The 20,188-nt window shown below is 31.1% G+C and overlaps 2 protein-coding genes and 1 non-coding gene across 3 annotated transcripts; 1 reads left to right on the top strand and 2 right to left on the bottom strand.

The window, feature by feature from the left end:
• Positions 1 to 383: 383 nt before the first annotated feature.
• Positions 384 to 4,468, top strand: LOC124820121 (serine/threonine-protein kinase SAPK3-like). Its single transcript, XM_088104805.1, has 10 exons — positions 384 to 589; positions 845 to 1,007; positions 1,814 to 1,888; positions 2,547 to 2,648; positions 2,768 to 2,821; positions 2,895 to 2,987; positions 3,120 to 3,212; positions 3,394 to 3,498; positions 3,588 to 3,686; positions 4,065 to 4,468. Exons 2-10 carry the CDS (start codon positions 885 to 887, stop codon positions 4,335 to 4,337), a joined length of 1,017 nt encoding a protein of 338 aa, XP_087960931.1. The 5' UTR covers positions 384 to 589; positions 845 to 884; the 3' UTR covers positions 4,338 to 4,468.
• Positions 4,469 to 5,001: 533 nt separating this feature from the next.
• TRNAW-CCA (transfer RNA tryptophan (anticodon CCA)) lies at positions 5,002 to 5,073 on the bottom strand. Its single transcript has one exon. It is a non-coding gene; the product is annotated as a tRNA-Trp (tRNA).
• Positions 5,074 to 15,036: 9,963 nt separating this feature from the next.
• LOC124824460 (cationic amino acid transporter 6, chloroplastic-like) lies at positions 15,037 to 19,564 on the bottom strand. Its single transcript, XM_047296895.2, has 5 exons — positions 19,168 to 19,564; positions 18,856 to 19,078; positions 18,224 to 18,554; positions 17,794 to 18,022; positions 15,037 to 16,107 (listed from the first exon to the last, which is right to left on the bottom strand). Exons 1-5 carry the CDS (start codon positions 19,538 to 19,540, stop codon positions 15,509 to 15,511), a joined length of 1,755 nt encoding a protein of 584 aa, XP_047152851.1. The 5' UTR covers positions 19,541 to 19,564; the 3' UTR covers positions 15,037 to 15,508.
• Between the last annotated feature and the right edge of the window lie 624 nt (positions 19,565 to 20,188).

The following is a 20,188-nucleotide window of genomic DNA, read 5'->3' on the forward strand; positions in this document are numbered from 1 at the left end:
ATCAAGTAAAGATATTCATTTTACCTTATCCAATTTAAGGCTTTTCATAGCTCCAGAGAAGTGACATATGAAAGGAAGACACAGATATATAGGAAAAATGACTACTTTGACACAAATTTTTTCTATGTTTGGATTCAATTGACACTTTTATACCACGTGAGGACGACAATGAAACTTTTTTAAAAATGAGGATGAATTTGACACAATTCAACCAAACTGGGGACAAAGGAAGCAATTAAACCTAAAATATTTAACTGAATTACTGTAAAATGTAAGTGACGAAAATCCTGGAAGACACGCAAAGCAAAGGTGAATTGAATTGAAGAGGAAGACAATCCGAATTTTAATTCCGTTTAGAAAGCAGACACTCATCATTGTAATGAAAGAGAAGCCGCGTAAGATACTTTACTCACTAACAACCAACATCTTCTCACCCTTTCTTTTCTTTTCCTCTCTCTCTCTTCAGCGGCTCTTAAACACCGTTGTCACTTCACCCCTCTTTTAAAATTCTTCGTATTCTATTCTTCACTTTTCCACATATAAAAAAAGCCTACAACTTTTCACGGAGTAATTTGCTAGTAGTACAAAGGTGAGTGAGCAACTCAACTCTGCAGCTACAAGAACATCACTTTTTTTTTTCTTTATATTCGCTCATGATTGATTATGTTTGTTTCTTTGAATTTTTCCTTGCCTCCGTATGCCACTTTGTATTAAATTAAATTAAACTGACCCTTCTTAAATTTATTATTTTGTACATACATGCTAATATATATATATATACAATATTGTTGTCATGAATATAAGATTAAGGTGTGTTCACTTATTGGGGTCCTCTGTGTATAAGTCCTTGAGAGGTGGGTGTTGTAGCTTTTGGGAAGGTTGACATGGAGGAGCGGTATGAGTCATTGAAGGAGCTTGGTTCTGGGAATTTTGGTGTGGCCAGGTTGGCAAAAGACAAGAAGACTGGAGAGCTTGTTGCCGTCAAATACATAGAGAGGGGTAAAAAGGTAAACCTCTTTTTGCCAAATTGTTTCACTTGCAGTGAAATTCCATTGACTACTACTGAGTACTCACTAATGCTGTTGCTGGCTCAGAGATTTTCTTTGCATTGATTGCTCTTTTTCCTCACGATCTGAATTTGGAAACTACCTGTTTTGTTTTGTGTTTTTTTCTGCTCGTATATGAATTTTATATGATATCTCTGGACCGTGTTTTTCTTTCAAAATCTTAAATTGAATGTTCAATGTTTCATCATATCATATGAATCAAGGTACAATAACAATGGTTGGATTTTTAAATCTGTTAACCAGAGGAGCTACTTTTCCTGGTTATGATATTTCCTTCCTCCTTGTGTTTCTCAACTAGTCAACTCTCGAATTTATACTGTATTGTACTGATTGGTAGTTTCCATGAAAGTCTTATTCAGCATCATCTCGAGGAAAATTGGAGAATCGATATGCTGCAAGGCATAGAGTCTACAAAGTTCACTATTTATTCCCTGCGAGCAATAATAACCCATTTGTTTGTTTCTTCTTTTGAATTTCAAGTACAAATAAAAAAAAATTGAATTCTGTAGTTCCTCTTAAATGTCTTTGCCATTCTTGTTGAAATTATGACCGTCCTTTGATGATTGGAGATGTACATGACATAGAATTATTTTTGTTGTTCTCTCTATGGAGCTTATGTAGCTTACTTCACCATTCTCAACGAGAAGCTATCATCAAAGCTTAAAGGGATAACTTCGTTTTTATATTTTTTGTGCAAAGTCTTTCTCATGTGTTTTTCTTCTGAATGAGCTAGTTTTTGGTACCAGATTGATGAGAATGTTCAGAGGGAGATAATTAACCACCGATCTTTAAGGCATCCAAATATAATCAGGTTCAAAGAGGTGAGACCTTACTTTTCTTCTGCAAACTACCCCTTCGTTAGATTTGAAGGGAAATTGGGCGTTTTTAGTTAAGCAAGTGGTTAATCTGCTCTATTTTTGGTGCTTGCAACTCTCATGTTGCACTCTGCTTGAAATTTTTTTTCGTAATGACTTTTGATTGTGTAGTTTGTAGTTCCCTTTATAACGAGTTGTAATTGTTGACATAATGTGCACAAAGTCATTTGGAATGTTGCATTATTACTAAAAGTAATTGGGTCATAATCATTTGCCGTCAGACAATTGGCGTTTACATAATTCAAATTGATGTGACGTACTGTACATAATATTTTCCCCATAACTCCTCCTTCAGTAAAACTTGCAATCCAAGATCATCGATATGAAAATATCTGCTGAAATCACTTGGACCAGTATCTTCAGAAGAAACTATCAATAAGTCAACAAGATAATCTTTAGCCATAAACTTGACTCGTACCAAATGAAAAGGAGAAAAAAAAATGCTTATTAATATCATTCCCTTCTTTTAATGCTGTAATTTGTTTATTTTCTTCATGGGCTCAAATTCTACTCCATTTTTTCTAGCATGATGTGATGCCTTTTCTATTCAGAGTTTTAAGAAGTCTCGCACAATGAAATGCTGAATCAGATATATTTTCTGTAGGTCTTGCTGACCCCGACACATTTAGCTATTGTCTTGGAGTATGCTTCAGGTGGTGAACTTTTTGAGAGGATATGTAGTGCTGGTCGATTTAGCGAAGATGAGGTAGTAGAATCTGTAGTGTAGTTGATTTATTGACTTTTCCTTTCATGTAATCCGTATTCAGAAATAAGGTATATATTCATATTGAAATTTACCAAGTGAATGAATTCCCCGCATTGCAGGCTAGATATTTCTTCCAGCAGCTAATATCCGGTGTTAGCTACTGTCATTCAATGGTATGCACTCTGAACCCATTCTGTTCTTCATTACAAGCTCATCTCTTATGTAATGCTATACTGCCTATTTCAGGAAATTTGTCATAGAGATCTGAAATTGGAAAACACTCTCCTGGACGGAAAACCATCTCCTCGACTTAAAATTTGTGACTTTGGTTACTCCAAGGTTAAGTGTTAATAGCATTCACCTACAAGAGGCTTTTTGAATATATAACATGCCTTACATTATATTCTGTCCACACATATGTTTCTTATAATTTTTCTTGACTTTCCTATCTATTTCAACATGTAATTGTAGTCTGCTCTACTGCACTCTCAACCTAAATCAACAGTTGGAACTCCTGCATACATTGCTCCAGAGGTTCTGTCACGAAAGGAGTATGATGGGAAGGTATTAAGACTTTTTGTTATTTCCCTAGGAATTTGAATATCATGTCATGTCACAACCAATGGGAATAAAAGCCATGGTTCATGGTTTAACAATTTAAACCATTCTCACTTCCATTTCAAAGTTCCTAAAATGATTTTGAATGTCCAATTTCTTAAGCAAATTGGCCTTTTTGTTTTTGTAGATTTCAGATGTTTGGTCCTGTGGTGTGACTCTTTATGTCATGCTGGTTGGTGCATACCCATTTGAAGATCCAGAAGATCCCAGAAATTTCAGAAAGACTATCGGGGTGAGCAATTGTTAGTTGTTTAACTTAAAGTTCATTTATGGTTAATCTGATATAGTAGAAAACTTAAAATCTGAGTCTCTGGTTGGTAGAGAATAATTGGTGTTCAGTACTCCATACCCGACTATGTTCGTGTTTCTTCTGAGTGTAGGAATCTTCTCTCTAGCATCTTTGTTGCTGATCCTGCCAAGGTATGTATCTCTAATTCTCCTAAGAGCAATGATACATGAACATTAATTATTTTTAAACATCCATCAATGCCTATCATTTCTCTCTCTCTCTCTGCCTATCACATCATAACATTGTTAAATTTTATATTATTTCTTTCTTTCTTTGAGTGGCATTAAGTATTTTTTGATGCAGATAAATTATTTTTCTTCTCTAAAAGCATGTGTACTTGTCATACAACATGTAATAACAGAATTACAAAGACCTTAGATCAATCAATATTTAACATTAAATGGAATTAGTATGCATTTATCTAACTCATAGCAACTCACATTGATTTTGTTCTAGAATATTAGAGTCTTCACCTCTCTAAATCTTACTATTTATGATCTTTGTTAAAGAGGATCACCATTCCAGAGATAAAACAGAATCCTTGGTTTCTGAAGAATTTGCCTAAAGAGATCATCGAAGCTGAAAGAAAAGGATTTGAGGAAACAAATAAAGACCAACCAAGCCAAAAGGTGGAAGAAATCATGAAGATCATACAAGAAGCAAGGGTACCAGGACAAGGATCCAAAGCTGGTGATGGTATCGGTGGGCAAGGTGCTACTGGATCATTAGATATTGAGGATGTCGAGGAAATTGATGTTAGTGGTGACTATGAACATGTGTGATGGAGATCTTAATTAGTCTATGGCTGATTGTCTATAAAGACATAGCATTATCAAGATTTATCTCATTGTGCAATCTTTTGTTCTAAATATACTTATTATACCAGGCTTGAAATAGGATGTTGTGTTTATTATTTGAATAGTATTAAGAAAAGGCTGCAATTGGTTATTAGTTTGGATAAGTTCAAAATTAAAAATACTTGGTTTCAAAATTGTCTTTATAAAGTAATTGTTAAATTATTATAATAAGGTTTAAGTATATTTTTAGCTTCTGAATTTTGCACAAAATTAAAATTTATTATTATTTAATATTTTAATACATTTTAATCTTTAAACTTTAAAAATAATTCATGTTAGCATTTTAATTTTTATATCATTTTACACGTTCATGCTTGTTAAAAAATGCATTTGATACATAAAAAATAACATAATTGAATTAAACTAATTACTTTTTATTTATTTTAAAATATAAAGACTAAAACATACCAAACTTTTAAATAAGAAAGAATTCTAATTTTAGATTAAAATTTAGACACTAAAAACATATTTAAGTTTTATAATAAATTATTTGTTTTACAAATTATGTTTTTTTCAAAACTATAATAGATATATCAAAATTTGAAAAAAAAATACTTTAGATATGTATTAAAGAACAAAAAACAGAAATTGAACCCGACGTGAATCGAACACGCAACCTTCTGATCTGGAGTCAGACGCGCTACCATTGCGCCACGGATCCAATTTTACTTTCGTAAGTTATAAAAAAGGTATTAGAATGCTTTCATAAAGCTATCTGCACTCAGGAATACAAGTGAATTAAGTAATATCATGAAAACGTCATTTTATTTGATGTAGATAATATGAATAGTCAATAAAATTTTCATTCAACTCTAGAGAATTTTTATTAAATATTTTTATAATGTGATATAATATCTTTGTGGCCGCCCACTTTTACTTTTCATTTGAAACATGCAATTTAAAGTCTTTTCTAAATGAAACAAAAAAAATTAGTATTTTGTTATGATTATAGTATCAAACAAATGACTACTAATGGATATCATTATTTAATAGAAATCATTCATGAAAGTTTTAAGTATAATAATAAACAATAACTATTGTATATGTTTTATATTATGTTTGTTATTGTTAATTGTATTGATAAATAATGGTCCAAGTGTTTAAAAATTGGGTTAAATATGTTTTTAGTCCCTCAACTATCAAGCGATTTTGTTTTTCGTCCCTATTTCAAACTTTTAACGATTTGATCCCTCTTCTTAAGGAAATCATAATTTTTGGTCCTCACAAACTAACGCCGTTAAATTTAGTCTCACGTGGCTAACGATATGCCACATATGATACCAGCTTTCACATTAATCTTGTGCCACGTGGTGTGCCACTATTCACCACCCTCTTCTCCTTCTTTCCTCTTCCACCACCACCTTCCCCTTCAACTTCGTCCTCACACAAGCCCGCCACCACCAACCCCTTGCTGCTCCGTCAGGCCAGTTCCGAACTCTACGAGCGTCCCACGCGCCGCATCATCGAAGAGACCGAACAACGCTCTACGAGTGTCGCGGCAACGCTCTCATGAATCGCGTGTTTACACTCAACCCTAGCGCCGCCTTCCGCAAGGTCTCCTCCCACCTTGAAAACTCCGTCGGCGACGTCTCCTGGCTCCTCCGCGTCTCGGCTGGCGACGCCGGCGGTGAGTACCTCGGGGGGCTCCCTCCCATAGCCGCGAACGAGCCGTGTCGGAGCTCGCTGCGAATTACCCTAAGTCTCAGGACCTTTTCGCTCAGCACAAGATGGTGACCTTGCTGGTTGGCCACCTCGCTTTCGAAACCGTGGAGGAACACAGTAAGTACGCTATTGTCAGCAAGAAACCCACTTCCATTCACGCCCTCGTCGTCGCCAGTAGCAACACCAACAACACTAATCTCCGAAATCAAAATCACCACCCCGAAGCTGAAATTCCCACACGCATCACGAATCCCTTCGGTGAAGGACCACGAAATCTCCACAGAGTAATTACCAGCACAATTGCAATGCACGCTCCACTATTCATCGCCGGTGTCGCCTTCCCCCAACCAGCAGCAGCACGTGATTCACGGTTGGCGACGGCGGCTAGCGCGAGGGGTTGGTGGTGGCGGCCTTGTGTGAGGACGAAGTTGAAGGGGAAGGTGGTGGTGGAAGAGGAGAGAAGGAGAAGAGGGTGGTGAATAGTGGCACACCACGTGGCACAATATTAATGTGAAAGCTAGTATCATATGTGGCATACCGTTAGCCACGTGAGACTAAATTTAACGGCGTTAGTTTGTGAGGACCAAAAATTATGATTTCCTTAAGGAGAGGGATCAAATCGTTAAAAGTTTGAAATAGGGACGAAAAACAAAATCGCTTGATAGTTGAGAGACTAAAAACATATTTAACCCTTAAAAATTACATTAGCTTTCCAAATTTGACACTCTGAATTAGCAATATCTCACATTTTTTTATAATTGACGTTGCTAATAGTACAACCCAAGTCCATGTCTCATTACAACAAAACAAAATAATATCACATACAAAGTCTAGATACGTCACTTTCTCATTTGTTTCTCATTTTGGCCTAATCTATTACCCTTACTATAATGTTTTCGTCACGTTTTTTCTTCTATCTTATCTGCTCTCCTTCAAAAATTTGAAAGCTATCATGTTATTAGAGTATTCATGTTTATTGATTAGAGTTATCATGTTAAAGTTGGTAGTAATTCAATTGATTTTTTTTTCAAAAATTAAGACTTAATTAAAACTTTTTTTTTTCAAATGAAGACCAACTTAAAATATTTTCACAAAGTACGAACCAAATAAATAATTAAATCTATTATATTTTTAGTAGTCTATTTACCATGTAAGAGATATACACATTGGATTCTTCCAATTCAACCTTTTACCATTCTTCTGTAAAAAAAGACCAAGGCTAATTAGAATATAAAAATATCCAAAATAAATTAATTAGTTAATATCTCAAATAAATTAAATAAAAGTATTACTTTTATATTAACTTATTTTATTATAGCTAATAATATGAACTTGTTTTTATTAATAACTTAGGTTTCAATAATATTTTTACATTTATTTTCAAAATGTATATATATATATTCACTTATTTTGAATTTTCTTATTTCGTTTTTATTTCATATTTATATGAAGATATTCGCTGCATTTCTTTGATTTCTAAACATATTTTTAAGAGGATTTAATTTTTACCATATTTTGAAAGTATGAAAATCCTTACTTTGCCAAAATGGTTTAAATATATTTTTTTCAGATTTTATAATTTAGAAACTATCTAGATCTTGTAATATGAAAGTCAAAAGTATATTTTTACAATTTGAAAATATTTTTTTTATATAAAAGGTTTCATAATTCATATCTAAAAGTTATTTTTGTCAATAAGTAGTATCAATTATCATATACGCTATATTAATTGTCATATGACAAATATAGACACAATTGAATTGTGCTAATTAATTTATTACATTTTTAAATAGAAAAAATTACATTTTAACTATTAATTATATTTAGTCAAGTATTAAACGCTCATCTAACAATTAATATGAAAATAAAGATTATAGTTTCCGTGAGACAAGCGACAACTGAAAGAATAGAGACCATGATATCGAAGGGACGAGAGAGACTAAGGGCATTTCCATGTCATCTCTGTCTTTTACACACCCCCATGTAAGGACAAGAAAAAACTGAGGGTGCAAAAAGAAATCCTCTGCATTGCTTCCTACACCCCATCATTTTTCTTCCTGTATCCTCATTATTCCGGAATTTATTTCTCTGAAAACAAAATCAGATCCAGAAATTTTTTTGCCGACAGCAATCACTCTTCTCTGTTAGGAGAAAAGAAAAAGATAATATAGACAACATTTTTTTTTACAACATTTTAACATCATCTATGTGTCATTATGTGATTGGTTCATGTTAGTGTTTATGATTATTATTATTGATTGTGGAGTAATTTTAGACCAATCACAAAAAATGACATATAGTTGATATTAAAATGTTGCAAAAAAAAATGTTATCAAAGTATTATTATTAAAAAAAAATCGGTAAAACTTTTTTGATTGGGTGGATGAAAATAATTTGATAAGATGCAGAAGCAACACCCTAATAAATTCAACCTCTCCTTAAAAGGCTACTCTCATCAGTCCAAGCTCGGAATTTTAACCATAAAACCAATATTTTTGGGCTTTTATTTTTCCTATACCCCCATAATTTCTAAATGCAGTCCCACAATTTTTAAACCGATTTTTTTTATTATTATAAAAGTGACTTCTGAATTATTTATTTCTGAAAATCTTTTAGATTTCTAGGAACATGATTTGCAAAACAAGATTTCTGAAATAGAACTTCTAGAATAGAATTTTTAAAGTAGGATTTCGAGAACAAACTTTCCAAACGCATGAAATGCATTAAATAAACAAACTTTCTGAAACAAAAGTTTCAAAAACAAGTTTTTCATAACAAAAATAGTATACCTTCCAGTTTTCGAAACAATTTCTATAACAAGTTATCTGTAAAGAATGAAAGTGCAGCGATGATAACAAAGACGGAAGCAGCAATTACAAAGGTGAAGACAATGGTAGTGTGATACACTGACCTTTGTTTCCTTGAATGGATTTGGGAGAGAATGATTGAATGAATTTGGAGAAGAGTGACTCAATGAATTTGAGAGGATTTGAAGATAAATTTTGTTATTTATTTAAGTGGATTTGAAAGTAAAGTTTATGAGAATTAGTGTAAAATTTGATTAATATAACAGATTAAAAAAATTTACTTCCAAATTCACTTTCACTTATCTCCAAATTCACTCAAATAAACAACAAAAAATTTAACTTCAAATCCTCTCAAATCCATTCAATCACTCTCTTCTGAATCCATTGAAGTGAGATGAGTGTAAGTGATGAAACTTTAGTCATTTTTTTTTCTTCTTCAGTTATTATGAAGGTGCAGTTAATTATAATGGAATACAGAAAATAAAAAACCTAGTTTTATATATGTATTTTTGTTGCCTATTCTGTATTGGTTGTGATCTCCCTTTACATAAAGAAAGAAGAAAGCGTACACAATTATGCTATTTAATGAGACTTTTCAAAGAGAAATAAAGTGATTATTTAAAGAGTTTTTTTTTTCATAATTAAACGATCAATTTTGAGTTTTGTTTTTGAGATACAGAAATTAATTGTAGATTTTTCATGAAACATAAAAGGTGAACGTTATATCTTCTCGAGTGATATGTGTTAATTGGGGTTGAAATGAAAGTGAATTCATAAATTTGATATGCAAGTGAAGCCGTGACAATTATAATGGGAAGTGGTTCGTTTATACATTAAATAATTTGAAAGTGTTGGCGTAGAATGTTTGAGGTGACAACTTATATTTTCTACTTAGGGGTCGGTGTAGGATTTAGATTGTTCTTTACCCTAACTAAATACAAGGAAAATAAAATATTAGTTATTAAGGAAAAATTATTGAAATTTGAATTAATGAAAAAAAGTAAAATTATAACTTTTCTTTTTACAACTTTTTTTTCCTCTTCTCTTAATTTCATTTCATTTCAATATTCCTTCGTTTCAAACTAACTTTCCCTTTAAGATTTTTTACATGATAGTAAATTTAGAGTACTTTCAAACATTTAATTAAGTAATAAATTATTGGTAAAGATATCGCTATTTTTTTTTTCATTCCTTATTTTTCATATGTTTTTACAATCCTTTCACTTATTTTATGGTCGGTATTGACTTTTGTGTAATCTATTTTTATACCAAGTTTACTATTTAAAAGTTAAATACTCATAAGATATAAACTTTAAAATAGCCTGTTATATGTCATAGGATATTAAAATTAGTATTTACAAATTTTATACACATTAATAATATATAAGTTAATAACTAACTTAAATAGAAGGATTTGATTTGATAAAATTTTGTTAGTAATGTCTTGGATTAATTAATATCTACTTCTATATGTAATCATTCATAAGTTAGTTTAATAGTTACATGAATAATTTTGTACCATAAAAATTCTTTTGCTATATATATTAGATATAACAAATAGAATTGTCGTAATGAGTATTTTTTGAACTTTTGTATTGATGAATTTTTTTTATACTAATTAGACATGAATATGAATATAATAATATATATCCTAATTTTTTAATTGAGTATTGAATAAAGATAAGAATGTATGTATTGGTCTCATCTTCATCATTTTTCTTTTTTTAATACCTATATTTGTATTTATTACTATTTTCATTTAAATGAATAAAATACCTATAATATATTAATATGAGGTAACGCATAAGACTTATATATATATATATATATATATATATATATATATATATATATATATACTATTCACTTATTCTTTAGTTTTGTAATCTTTTTTTTTTCTTTCCTAATTATTTAATTTGTTCTATATCTACGAATGCACTTGAATATATTTCTTCTCTTATCGTAATTTTGATTACACATTTTTTATTTGTATAGTTATGTTCAAATGTATTATCAATTTTAGGTCTTATATTCAATTATTTGTACTTTTTTTTAGTATTTTTATTTTCATATTTTCAAAATGAGAATGTTCCAAGTCTCTCAAACGGTTGTTTATTTATTATTCATTTATTAAGTATTACAAAAAATATTGTTTTTTCTGTTATTTTTTATTCTTAATGTTTGTTTCATTTGAAAACTTTTTTGTTTGCTTCAAACAATTTTTATTATCTCTCAATGGTTTAACTAGTTCAATATATGAAAAAAAAAATTTCTAAGATAGTTTCTATCTTATCATATACTTAATTATACATTTTTTCTTTATGAAATTTCGTTAAATGTGTATCAAATAATTTATAGGATACATATTGGATATTTTTAATATTTTTATTTGTTATTTTTTATCATGTAGAATATTAATTTGATGATTTTTTACATAGTTATTTTTTTTTCTAACTCTTTCTCATATGTATTTTTACCACCACAATTGTATAATGTTGTTTTTCTTACTATAATATAATAACTTAATATCATTTTCATAAACTTCAAAAGATTAAAGATATATCTCTAAATTTAAATTGTTTTAATTTAATCTTTTTTCTATGTGTGGTTTCATTTAAGTATATTAATATATAAAAAATATTTTATTATAATAAGGAAAGAAAAAAAATTTAAAGCATTTTTAAACTTATAAATATTTGTTTTCTTTTTATAAATTTTTAAAAATATTTTTTAAATTTATCAATTTTGTTTCATTAACGTTTTCAAAGTTAGTAAATGTTTTCCTTATTATGAAATTTTATTTTTGTATAGTTGTATAATATTTTATATAATTATTTCACTTTTACCCAATTCTTATTCTTATTTAGTACTCTGATTTAATATTTATATAATTATTATTCATTTCTAAATATTTGACACTAAATACGTTATTTTGATTTTTAATATTCCATAATACGTTTTCTTTTTCGTAATTCTTTATAGAAATTAATTAATTGATATCGAAGGACAACATATGATAAGTATACCCGTTATTTATTTATATATATATATATATATATATATATATATATATATATATATATTTATTTGATCTTTTAATTTTTAGTAAAAATTAAAATTAGTTTCTATTAGAAACTTTAGCTCAATTTAGTTCTTTAACTTTAGTAATATATGAATTTAATTCTTTTAGTCAAATTTTATTGAGTTTATTTGATGTTTCAAACACATGATAATATTTGAGTTGCTTTTGACACATTTTTTCTTCAATTTTAGTTAAAAAAATGCTAAATGATAACCTAACACTTTAGAGACTAATTTAGTTGTTTGTCTATTCTATCTACTATAAGATTTCTTTTAACATACTCCTCTGAATGTTCATGCTGCTATTCACATCACTGATTCTTTCAATGATTTTCATTGAAGGTTGTCAAATGACCTTAATTAATTTTAATGTACTGTCTTTTCATCAATCATTGCATAAAAATATATGGACGAATAAGACTGTCTTTAACTTACCATGTTGAGCTATTTAATGGAAACACAAATTTTCCCAAAAAAATGTAAATTAATATGTAAATTTTGCTGGAATTGATTGATCACTTTTTGAGATATTTAAGATATGAATTGTTGATATAAAAATTTGATGTCACCTCCAACATATATTCAATGCTGGTGGGTCTTGTTTATCTCGTATACCATTCATTTTTTATTTCTTTTACTCAAGATTGAATTCGTAAGAAATTTATAAGTGTATGATAGCAGCTAATATTATTGAATTGTTGAATACTGCAGAATAATATGATAGTTATGTGGGTCTTCTTCCACATTCATTCAAAGATCAGCATGGAGACAACCTGTCCTACCTATAGTAAATTAGAATATCTGAATATCGTAAAAAGAATGGTAATTTCTCTCTTCCATAAGATGGACTTTTGACACCAGTGTTACAACAAATCATGTTTCTTTTCTCTCTTTCACACTTCACTTCGTACAAAAGAATCAATGGTATCAAAGTCAATCGTGTTTGTATATGCAGTGGTGCGTTCTTGATAGTGTTCCATATACGTCTGAAACAGTAAATAATTTCATCCATAAAAAGTGTCCACTCGAAACACATTGTTACTTCGAGTGTACAAAAGTCAATTCATCTTTTTAGAACTAAAGATCAATTAAATTTTTTTACTCTTAAAAATCTAATAATGTCTTAAAAGATAAATTATTTTTAAAATGAAAGTATTTTGCACGTATAACCTTAAAGATGTGTATAGTAATATAAAATTTGAAAACTTTGAATAATTATTCTGAAGGACCAAGTGTCTAATAAAAAAACAAAATGTGTCCACTGCAGAAGCAGTACATGAGAATTGTAGTGGGAAGCAAGAAAGCTTGTCACCCGGAACGACAATGTTGAAGTGGTGTCCTTAGAATGGTTCTGTGAGCCAGCAATTGCAGCTTGGGACAGTCATAAATAACTGGTGAATGTGAATAAGACAAAATGGAGGAAGCAAACAAATACAAAAGAAGAAAAGTACGCCAAATAATAATTCAAAACACCAAAAAGGAAAAGTTATTAAACAAAACCGACAATCATTTTAGATGGTATGATCCGATGTTCTTCAAGTGTCTAAGGATAAATTGTAGGTAAATTGATTTTTATCCTTTATTTTGATATAATTCCCGACATTTCCCAGAGGTTGTTACGAGAATTACGCTTCCCAGTCTAACAACAGTCACTCAACAAGACTTTACTGATAAATCACATAAATTCCACTGTGCTATGTATTTTAATATTTTCTTTTGTTGGAACAGACATTCATTTTATCATGTATTGATATCTTTATTTCTTATCTCAACCCATCTGCACATGAAGAACAACAACTTGTTGATTAGTGTTGGCAGTAGAATCATGTTCTTTCATCAATCATTTCATCGCATTATTTGCCGGTAATTTAAATCCTTCTCTTGTTTCAAAAACTTCCAAAATCCCAACTATCAATTATACTCTCTTTATTGCTCAACAGATTTAAGAGTTACAACTACCAAATCCTTTCTCTTCTATATTTTCTTTCTAGTTATTCCTATGGGTTTAACATTTAAAAAGAAAATGTGTAGTTGATGTTATGAGAATGAAAAGCTCCAAGCTTTCAGAATTTTCACTTATTCGTACCAGTTTCCACTCGAAGACAAGTCTGTTTTCGTACAACTGCGATTCTAGCAGCTTCAAATGTTCATGTACCTATCTTCGTCTGTGGTGCGCACCAGATAGATGTGCCACCTTTACGGTCCAAAGGGAAAACCTGTTAAATGGTAAAATTATTAAAATTTGTTGTCTTTTCCTTTTCTTTTCCGGATCAGCTAAGATAGTTTGTTCAATAATAGATTCAGGTTAGAAATTAAGCACAAGAATGTCCACCCAAATTCCAGTCAGCATGATCTGCTTACGTAATGAAACATTCTCCTAATCCAACATTTTAGAGGCCAATTGAATTTTACGTACAATTAGTATTTTTGTTTGAAAATGACCTTAGTTCTACAGAATATGGGGTTCTGACACGCTTACATAGCTTTTTACACAGGTAGTTTAATATATAAGATTCTTTCTACAGTTAAAAAGTAAGAAATTTTTCATTCCTCATGCGTTCCTGCCCTGTTCCGATCAACAGCTGTTTGTCGTAAAACGTTTTATTTACAACAGCAAATATAATAAGGTTTATTGCATTTAACTGATATATATAAGTAAAGCTCAAACTTCAGAATTTTACTGGTTCTAAAGAACTTTTCATTTGCTTTCTGTAAAAATTCACCCGAGGTAAGTGTTGACATTTTTTGGTGACTTGACAACTTCCTAACTCAAATACTTTAAGGTCAGGTAAGTGTGAAGATTTTATCAATGCTACGTGCTTGAAAAATTCAATATGATATAAATCTTAATAACAAATCCATTACTTTGCTTGAGTGAAGCGTGATTTGGAGTATTACATTAGTTAGACAAAGAGAATATTATATGAAACAAAAACTCATCAACTTCATCATTGTTATAATATTTCATTGCTTTCCTTTGTTATTTGTCAGTACTATATATACTAGATAGTATTGTAAATTATCAGGAGAAGAAAAAAGTGGGAAATTTTTTTGAAACCGAGTGAGTCAGTGTAGATAGAACAATACTAGAATAATAATTGAAATGAGGAAGAGAGGGGTGATATATACACTTTTTATGCCCCAGCTGGGATCTGATAGGGTGAATAGCTTGGTCATGAATTCAACCCATCTTTTCCAAAGATACTGAAGAGATTGCTAAACTAAACCCACTCTCACCTGATTTTTGACCCACCATTCACTTTTGACGTGCTACCGAAATGACACAACGATACAAGTTATTTCAGTACTATTCAAAAGACTGCAGATTGCACCCGGATTGGACTTCAACTCAATTCAATGTTTCCCACTACTAAAGAATCATTGTTGCTTCAAGAGTTTGCTGCCTCTTTCTATCATATATAATAGCGGCATCACCAATGCAGCATTCTTCACAATATCCCTTCTGTCTCTTTCCCACAATGTACATAATAATAACAACTGATTTCTTTTCTTATTAATTCTGCCCAATTGCATTCTTTGCTTCAACTAATACACTTGAATCTCCACCTTAGTTTGCAAGTTGTGTACACTTGAATTCATTTCATCACCAACAACACCTACACCACCCATCTCAATCTCCTCTGCCTCATAAGTGTTGTGAACGCCATAGAGCACGTAGAAGATGGTGATGAAACATGCCCATATGCCAAAGCGTTGGAAAGAGAGGGTTTTGAGTGTGGTTATGAGGAAAACGTTAAGAAAGATGGAGATGGAGGGTGGCCATGGCATGAATGGCACGGACCAATGCTGCTGCTGTTGTTGTTGTTGTTGAGGATGTTGGGCAATGGTAGTATTAAGCATCACGTGCTGATAGAAGGCAGTGATGGCGATCATAAACCCACCAAAAAGTACAAGACCCCACCATTGCTGCTTGAATTTCCACGCAATGGAGAAGCATATTGCACTTAGAGATAGGAGAAAAAGGAAGAAAAGAGTGTGCGAAGGTGGGGCATGGCCAGTGATTACATATCGACGGTATATAAGAGCATTGGCTACCATGTAGAACACCAACAGCGTGCCGATGCTTATCAACTCAATTATAATGTCAAGCTCCGTGAACAGTGCAATGGATGCTGTGCAAATTCCTACACCAAGAACAAAAAAAATAAACATCTTTATATTTCTTCCAGGTATCTTTCTTGTTTCTTTCGTTATTTAATCTCACTTTCTCCTCCTTTTCTTATCATGAATGATATTGATATTCGTATGTCAAGATCTAGCCAAGCTTCCTTTAATTGAAGTTACCCAGTTGTTGAATCAACGTTTCACTATTCACTAACAAACCTAATTAAAATATAAAACAATGAAAATAGAGCTTACTCACAATAACATTGTTAAAATAGTTATACATCAAATAAAGCTAAAAAAACTCATCTATGTTTAGTTTAACTTGAAAGTTGAGACTAACAGAAACCTAGAACTGATGAACAAATTCAATAGTGTCTTTCTTTCTTTTTATCTCGTTGGCTTTACAAAACAATTTAATTTTGTCAAGTTATTTTTATCAGAATTTAAGTACTGTTTTGGAATCTTTTGACAGTTTAAAAAACTACGTACGGTATTTTACCTTTTGACAAAATGACATTTTTAGAAGTACATTCAGAATTTTATTTGAGAAAATGAGATGTGAGTTTATTAATTGACATTGATTAAAGTTATTTTAACATTTTTAAAAGACTTTTCTTACATCTATAGATAAAATTTTAGGAAATATAAAACATTATGTCATTAAACTTTCAGCAATGTGTCTATTAATTGATATTCATATGCTCGTAATTTATATTAATTATCTATAGATTAAATCTGACTTTAATAAAATGGTAAGTAACCCAATTACTATTAATTATCTTCACTCATTTTGATTTCTCATAATTACATTAAATATTTTTTCTGTTACTTTTTAACAAAAATTAACATACCATTTTAGTGACGACATAGTTTCAAACAAAATATATATGTGTATTTTTGCCGTGGAATAAAGTAATCGAGAACTGAATAAAAAGCCCTTTCCTTTCTATAACATTGTAGGGAGAAAGACTAAGATATATAATGTTATATACATTGTGAAAGAGAGAGATCATGTTGAGTAGGAGATAAAAAAAATAGAAAAATAACATTTTAAAACTTTACATTTATTTGACCTTACTTTTTTTTTATGGGTCATGATATCATTTTTTTAAAATATAAAAGCATGCACAAAAAAGTTTGATGCTAAACGCAGATTTTTTCATTAAGGTAAAAACAAATCTCTAAGTAATTAAAAATAAATAAATGCAGCAACATTAAAAGAAAAAACTAACTTGTCAATTATCCCATCAGAATTAATATATCCGACATATTTAGGTGACGCCAAATCATCATTATTTTTATCAGCAAAGACCGGTGAAAAAACATCAAAGTAATAAAAACGGGTTAAGTATGAGGTTATTTGTTTAAACCAAAACTGAAACAAGGTTGTTCATTAAAGAAATGCCTTAACCAAGATATAGTTATTAATCCAAACCTACAACTATATTTTGTTGCAGCATACTGAGTCATTTTACTGTATCACACTACTCATTATAGGCATGACAATAAAAAGTGATTACCAGTTTCCGTACAATAACATTTATAAGAAAAGTTCACGTTGAAATTTCTACGATCCTTCTAGAGAAAAAAGACAAATATTCCAATGCCGAAGAACCTAGAATATATATATATGTATATGTATATATAATGGCCAGAGCTTCTTTCTTTTTGTTAATTAATTAAGACACAGACAGTTTGCTTACCCAAAAAGATCGTTGCATTCAATGGTGTGCCTGTTGAAGGGTGTACTTTGGCTAACCAAGATGGCACCAACCTTGCCCTTCCAATAACACAAAGGTATCTTGCTTGGCCAAGCATGGCTACCAAGAGAGAAGCCACAATGCCCAAACTTGCACCTGCCCCTACCAGATTGCTCGCCCAACTCCATCCAATTTTCAGAAAAGCTATTGAAAATGATGCTTTTTCGGATATCTATATATATATATATATATATTACACCAGGAATTAGCTTTTCATCACTAACACACCATATATTATATTAATATATATGATGACTAAAGTTATAAGGTCCATTTATTTAAGCCTATTAGAAAAGAAGGAGTTGAGAGGGTTCATACATATATGACACTATATATATATCACACTTGATATACTATATATATATATACTGACCTTGTTGTAAGGAACCATCATGCACAAAGACAGAGACATTAAGCAATAGAGCAAAGTGGTTATCAGAACTGAACCCACAATTCCAATGGGTAGGCTCTTAAAAGGGTCTTTGACCTCCTCAGCCATGGTTGAAGCGGAGTCATAGCCTATATAGCTGAAGTAGACTATTGCTGCTCCGTCAAGAACACCTCTAACACCAAAAGGTGCTATACCTTTTGGATTAACCATGTTTTTCGCACTTCCATTGCAGTAACCAGCGATTATAATGAATCCAAAGAAAATCACATGGAAGACTGTCATTATGAGGTTCAATACGGAGCTTTCCTTTGTACTGTAATAAACCAAAATATAACAATATTAAAAAGAAGGATAACACAAGCATTTTCAAAATCCACCGAACCCGGACGAACGTTTAAAAGTAACGGGTTCAACATTGTGATTACAAAAAGTAAAACAGGTAATTAATAAAGTAGTTTGTTAATTAGTTGTGACATAACAGGATAACCTATTAAAATGTTTATCCGTTGAAAAATGGACGACTAAACAGATAATAAGCAGATAGCATCACAACAAGAACAAACATGTTTGAAGCAGAAGAAACAAGGAAAAGAAAAATTAGAAATGAATCAAACCTATGACACAGAAAGAGAGTGAGAATAAGAATGACAGCCACAGCTGGAAAATCCAACATGTTATAATCCTTGGGCAAGCCATGGACTTCCACTCTCCAAACATTTGGATCATTTTCTCCAAACGCAATGCTCAAATATTCAGTAAAGCTCCTTGCTACGGCAGCGTTTGAGAAGACATACTCCATTAGTATATTTGCCCCAGCAAAATATCCAAAGAATTCCCCTACACACATGAAAGAAAATTAATAGGTAAATTTGTATATATAGTAAGGATATACATAAGGGAAGAAAAGGTGCTGTATTGTATTGTACCAAAGGTTAATCTTAAATAACTGAAAGCTCCTCCTGCAACTGGGACTTGAACAGCAAATTCAGTGTAACACAAGGAGGAGAGAAGGGCTGAAATTCCTGCTATGATATAGGAAATGAAGACTGAAGGACCAGAGTGGTGAAGGGAAACGGAGCCAGTTGTGACAAAGACACCAACACCAAGCATTCCTCCAACACCAAGAGCAACCAGATCATACCAGTTGAGCTTCCTCTTCATGTCAGCTCCAGATCTGTGCCTGACCTGGTTGAATTCCTGGTCTGGGGTCCATGTTGCTAGCATTCTTTTTCTGAGCCTGTGAGGAGTTTGGGATAGGGAATGCAAATAACTGGACAACTTTTTCATGCTGTTGGACATTATTAATGTCTATATGCACTTGGCTTCTTGGCTTCTTTGCTTCAATAAGGACTGGATTGAAGGTTTTAAATAACAAGTTGGAAGAGGGAATATTGCTATGCTTGGTTGCTTTCCTAACTGTAGTTGATAATTAAGATGGCCTAGCAAATGTCCCTAGCCTACTTCTGACCAGAGAAAAATTATTATATCAATCATGGGACCCATGCTCCCAATGTATCACCCCTAATCTCTAATTAATTCACTTTTTTAACCTAACTTAACAATTCAACTCCATTACATACCTATTAATTAATAACATATATACAAATTTAAGCCCCCTTATTAAATTCCTCAAAAAAAGTTACACCACTAGTTAGTTTTATCAATAGTTAACTTTTGGTGTATATCTTCAGGGTTTTTTTTATGTGACTTTATTTTCAACATCATAATTATTGCAAAATTTCTAAATTTTTATATATTTATTTCTGTATTTCCTTGTTTATTATTTCACAATAGTTACATGTCATTTTCCAGGCTATTCAATCTTTTTGATTTTTCCATCAAAGCAAATATATTATCTCCACGCTTTCTTTTCTTTATACATGTTCTTGTAGATTTTCCTTTCGCCTTTGTATTCATTCAAAGTGAAATTGAAGTCAGTGTGTGTGT

The sequence above is a fragment of the Vigna umbellata genome, chromosome 1 (assembly GCF_029865625.1).
Source record: "Vigna umbellata cultivar VRB3 chromosome 1, Vumbellata_1.0, whole genome shotgun sequence".
NCBI classification, from domain to species: Eukaryota; Viridiplantae; Streptophyta; class Magnoliopsida; order Fabales; family Fabaceae; genus Vigna; species Vigna umbellata.

Bases quoted from the DNA above. Each gene is read 5' to 3' on its own strand.
- LOC124820121 (XM_088104805.1), top strand. From the start codon at position 885: ATGGAGGAGCGGTATGAGTCATTGAAGGAGCTTGGTTCTGGGAATTTT. The intron at 1,889-2,546 runs GTGAGACCTTAC...TATTTTCTGTAG, and splicing joins ATATAATCAGGTTCAAAGAG to GTCTTGCTGACCCCGACACA. The intron at 3,499-3,587 runs GTGAGCAATTGT...TCTGGTTGGTAG, and splicing joins ATTTCAGAAAGACTATCGGG to AGAATAATTGGTGTTCAGTA.
- LOC124824460 (XM_047296895.2), bottom strand. From the start codon at position 19,540: ATGTCCAACAGCATGAAAAAGTTGTCCAGTTATTTGCATTCCCTATCC. The intron at 19,079-19,167 runs GTACAATACAAT...TCATGTGTGTAG, and splicing joins TTATTTAAGATTAACCTTTG to GGGAATTCTTTGGATATTTT. The intron at 18,555-18,855 runs GTTTGATTCATT...GGTTTATTACAG, and splicing joins ACTCTCTTTCTGTGTCATAG to TACAAAGGAAAGCTCCGTAT.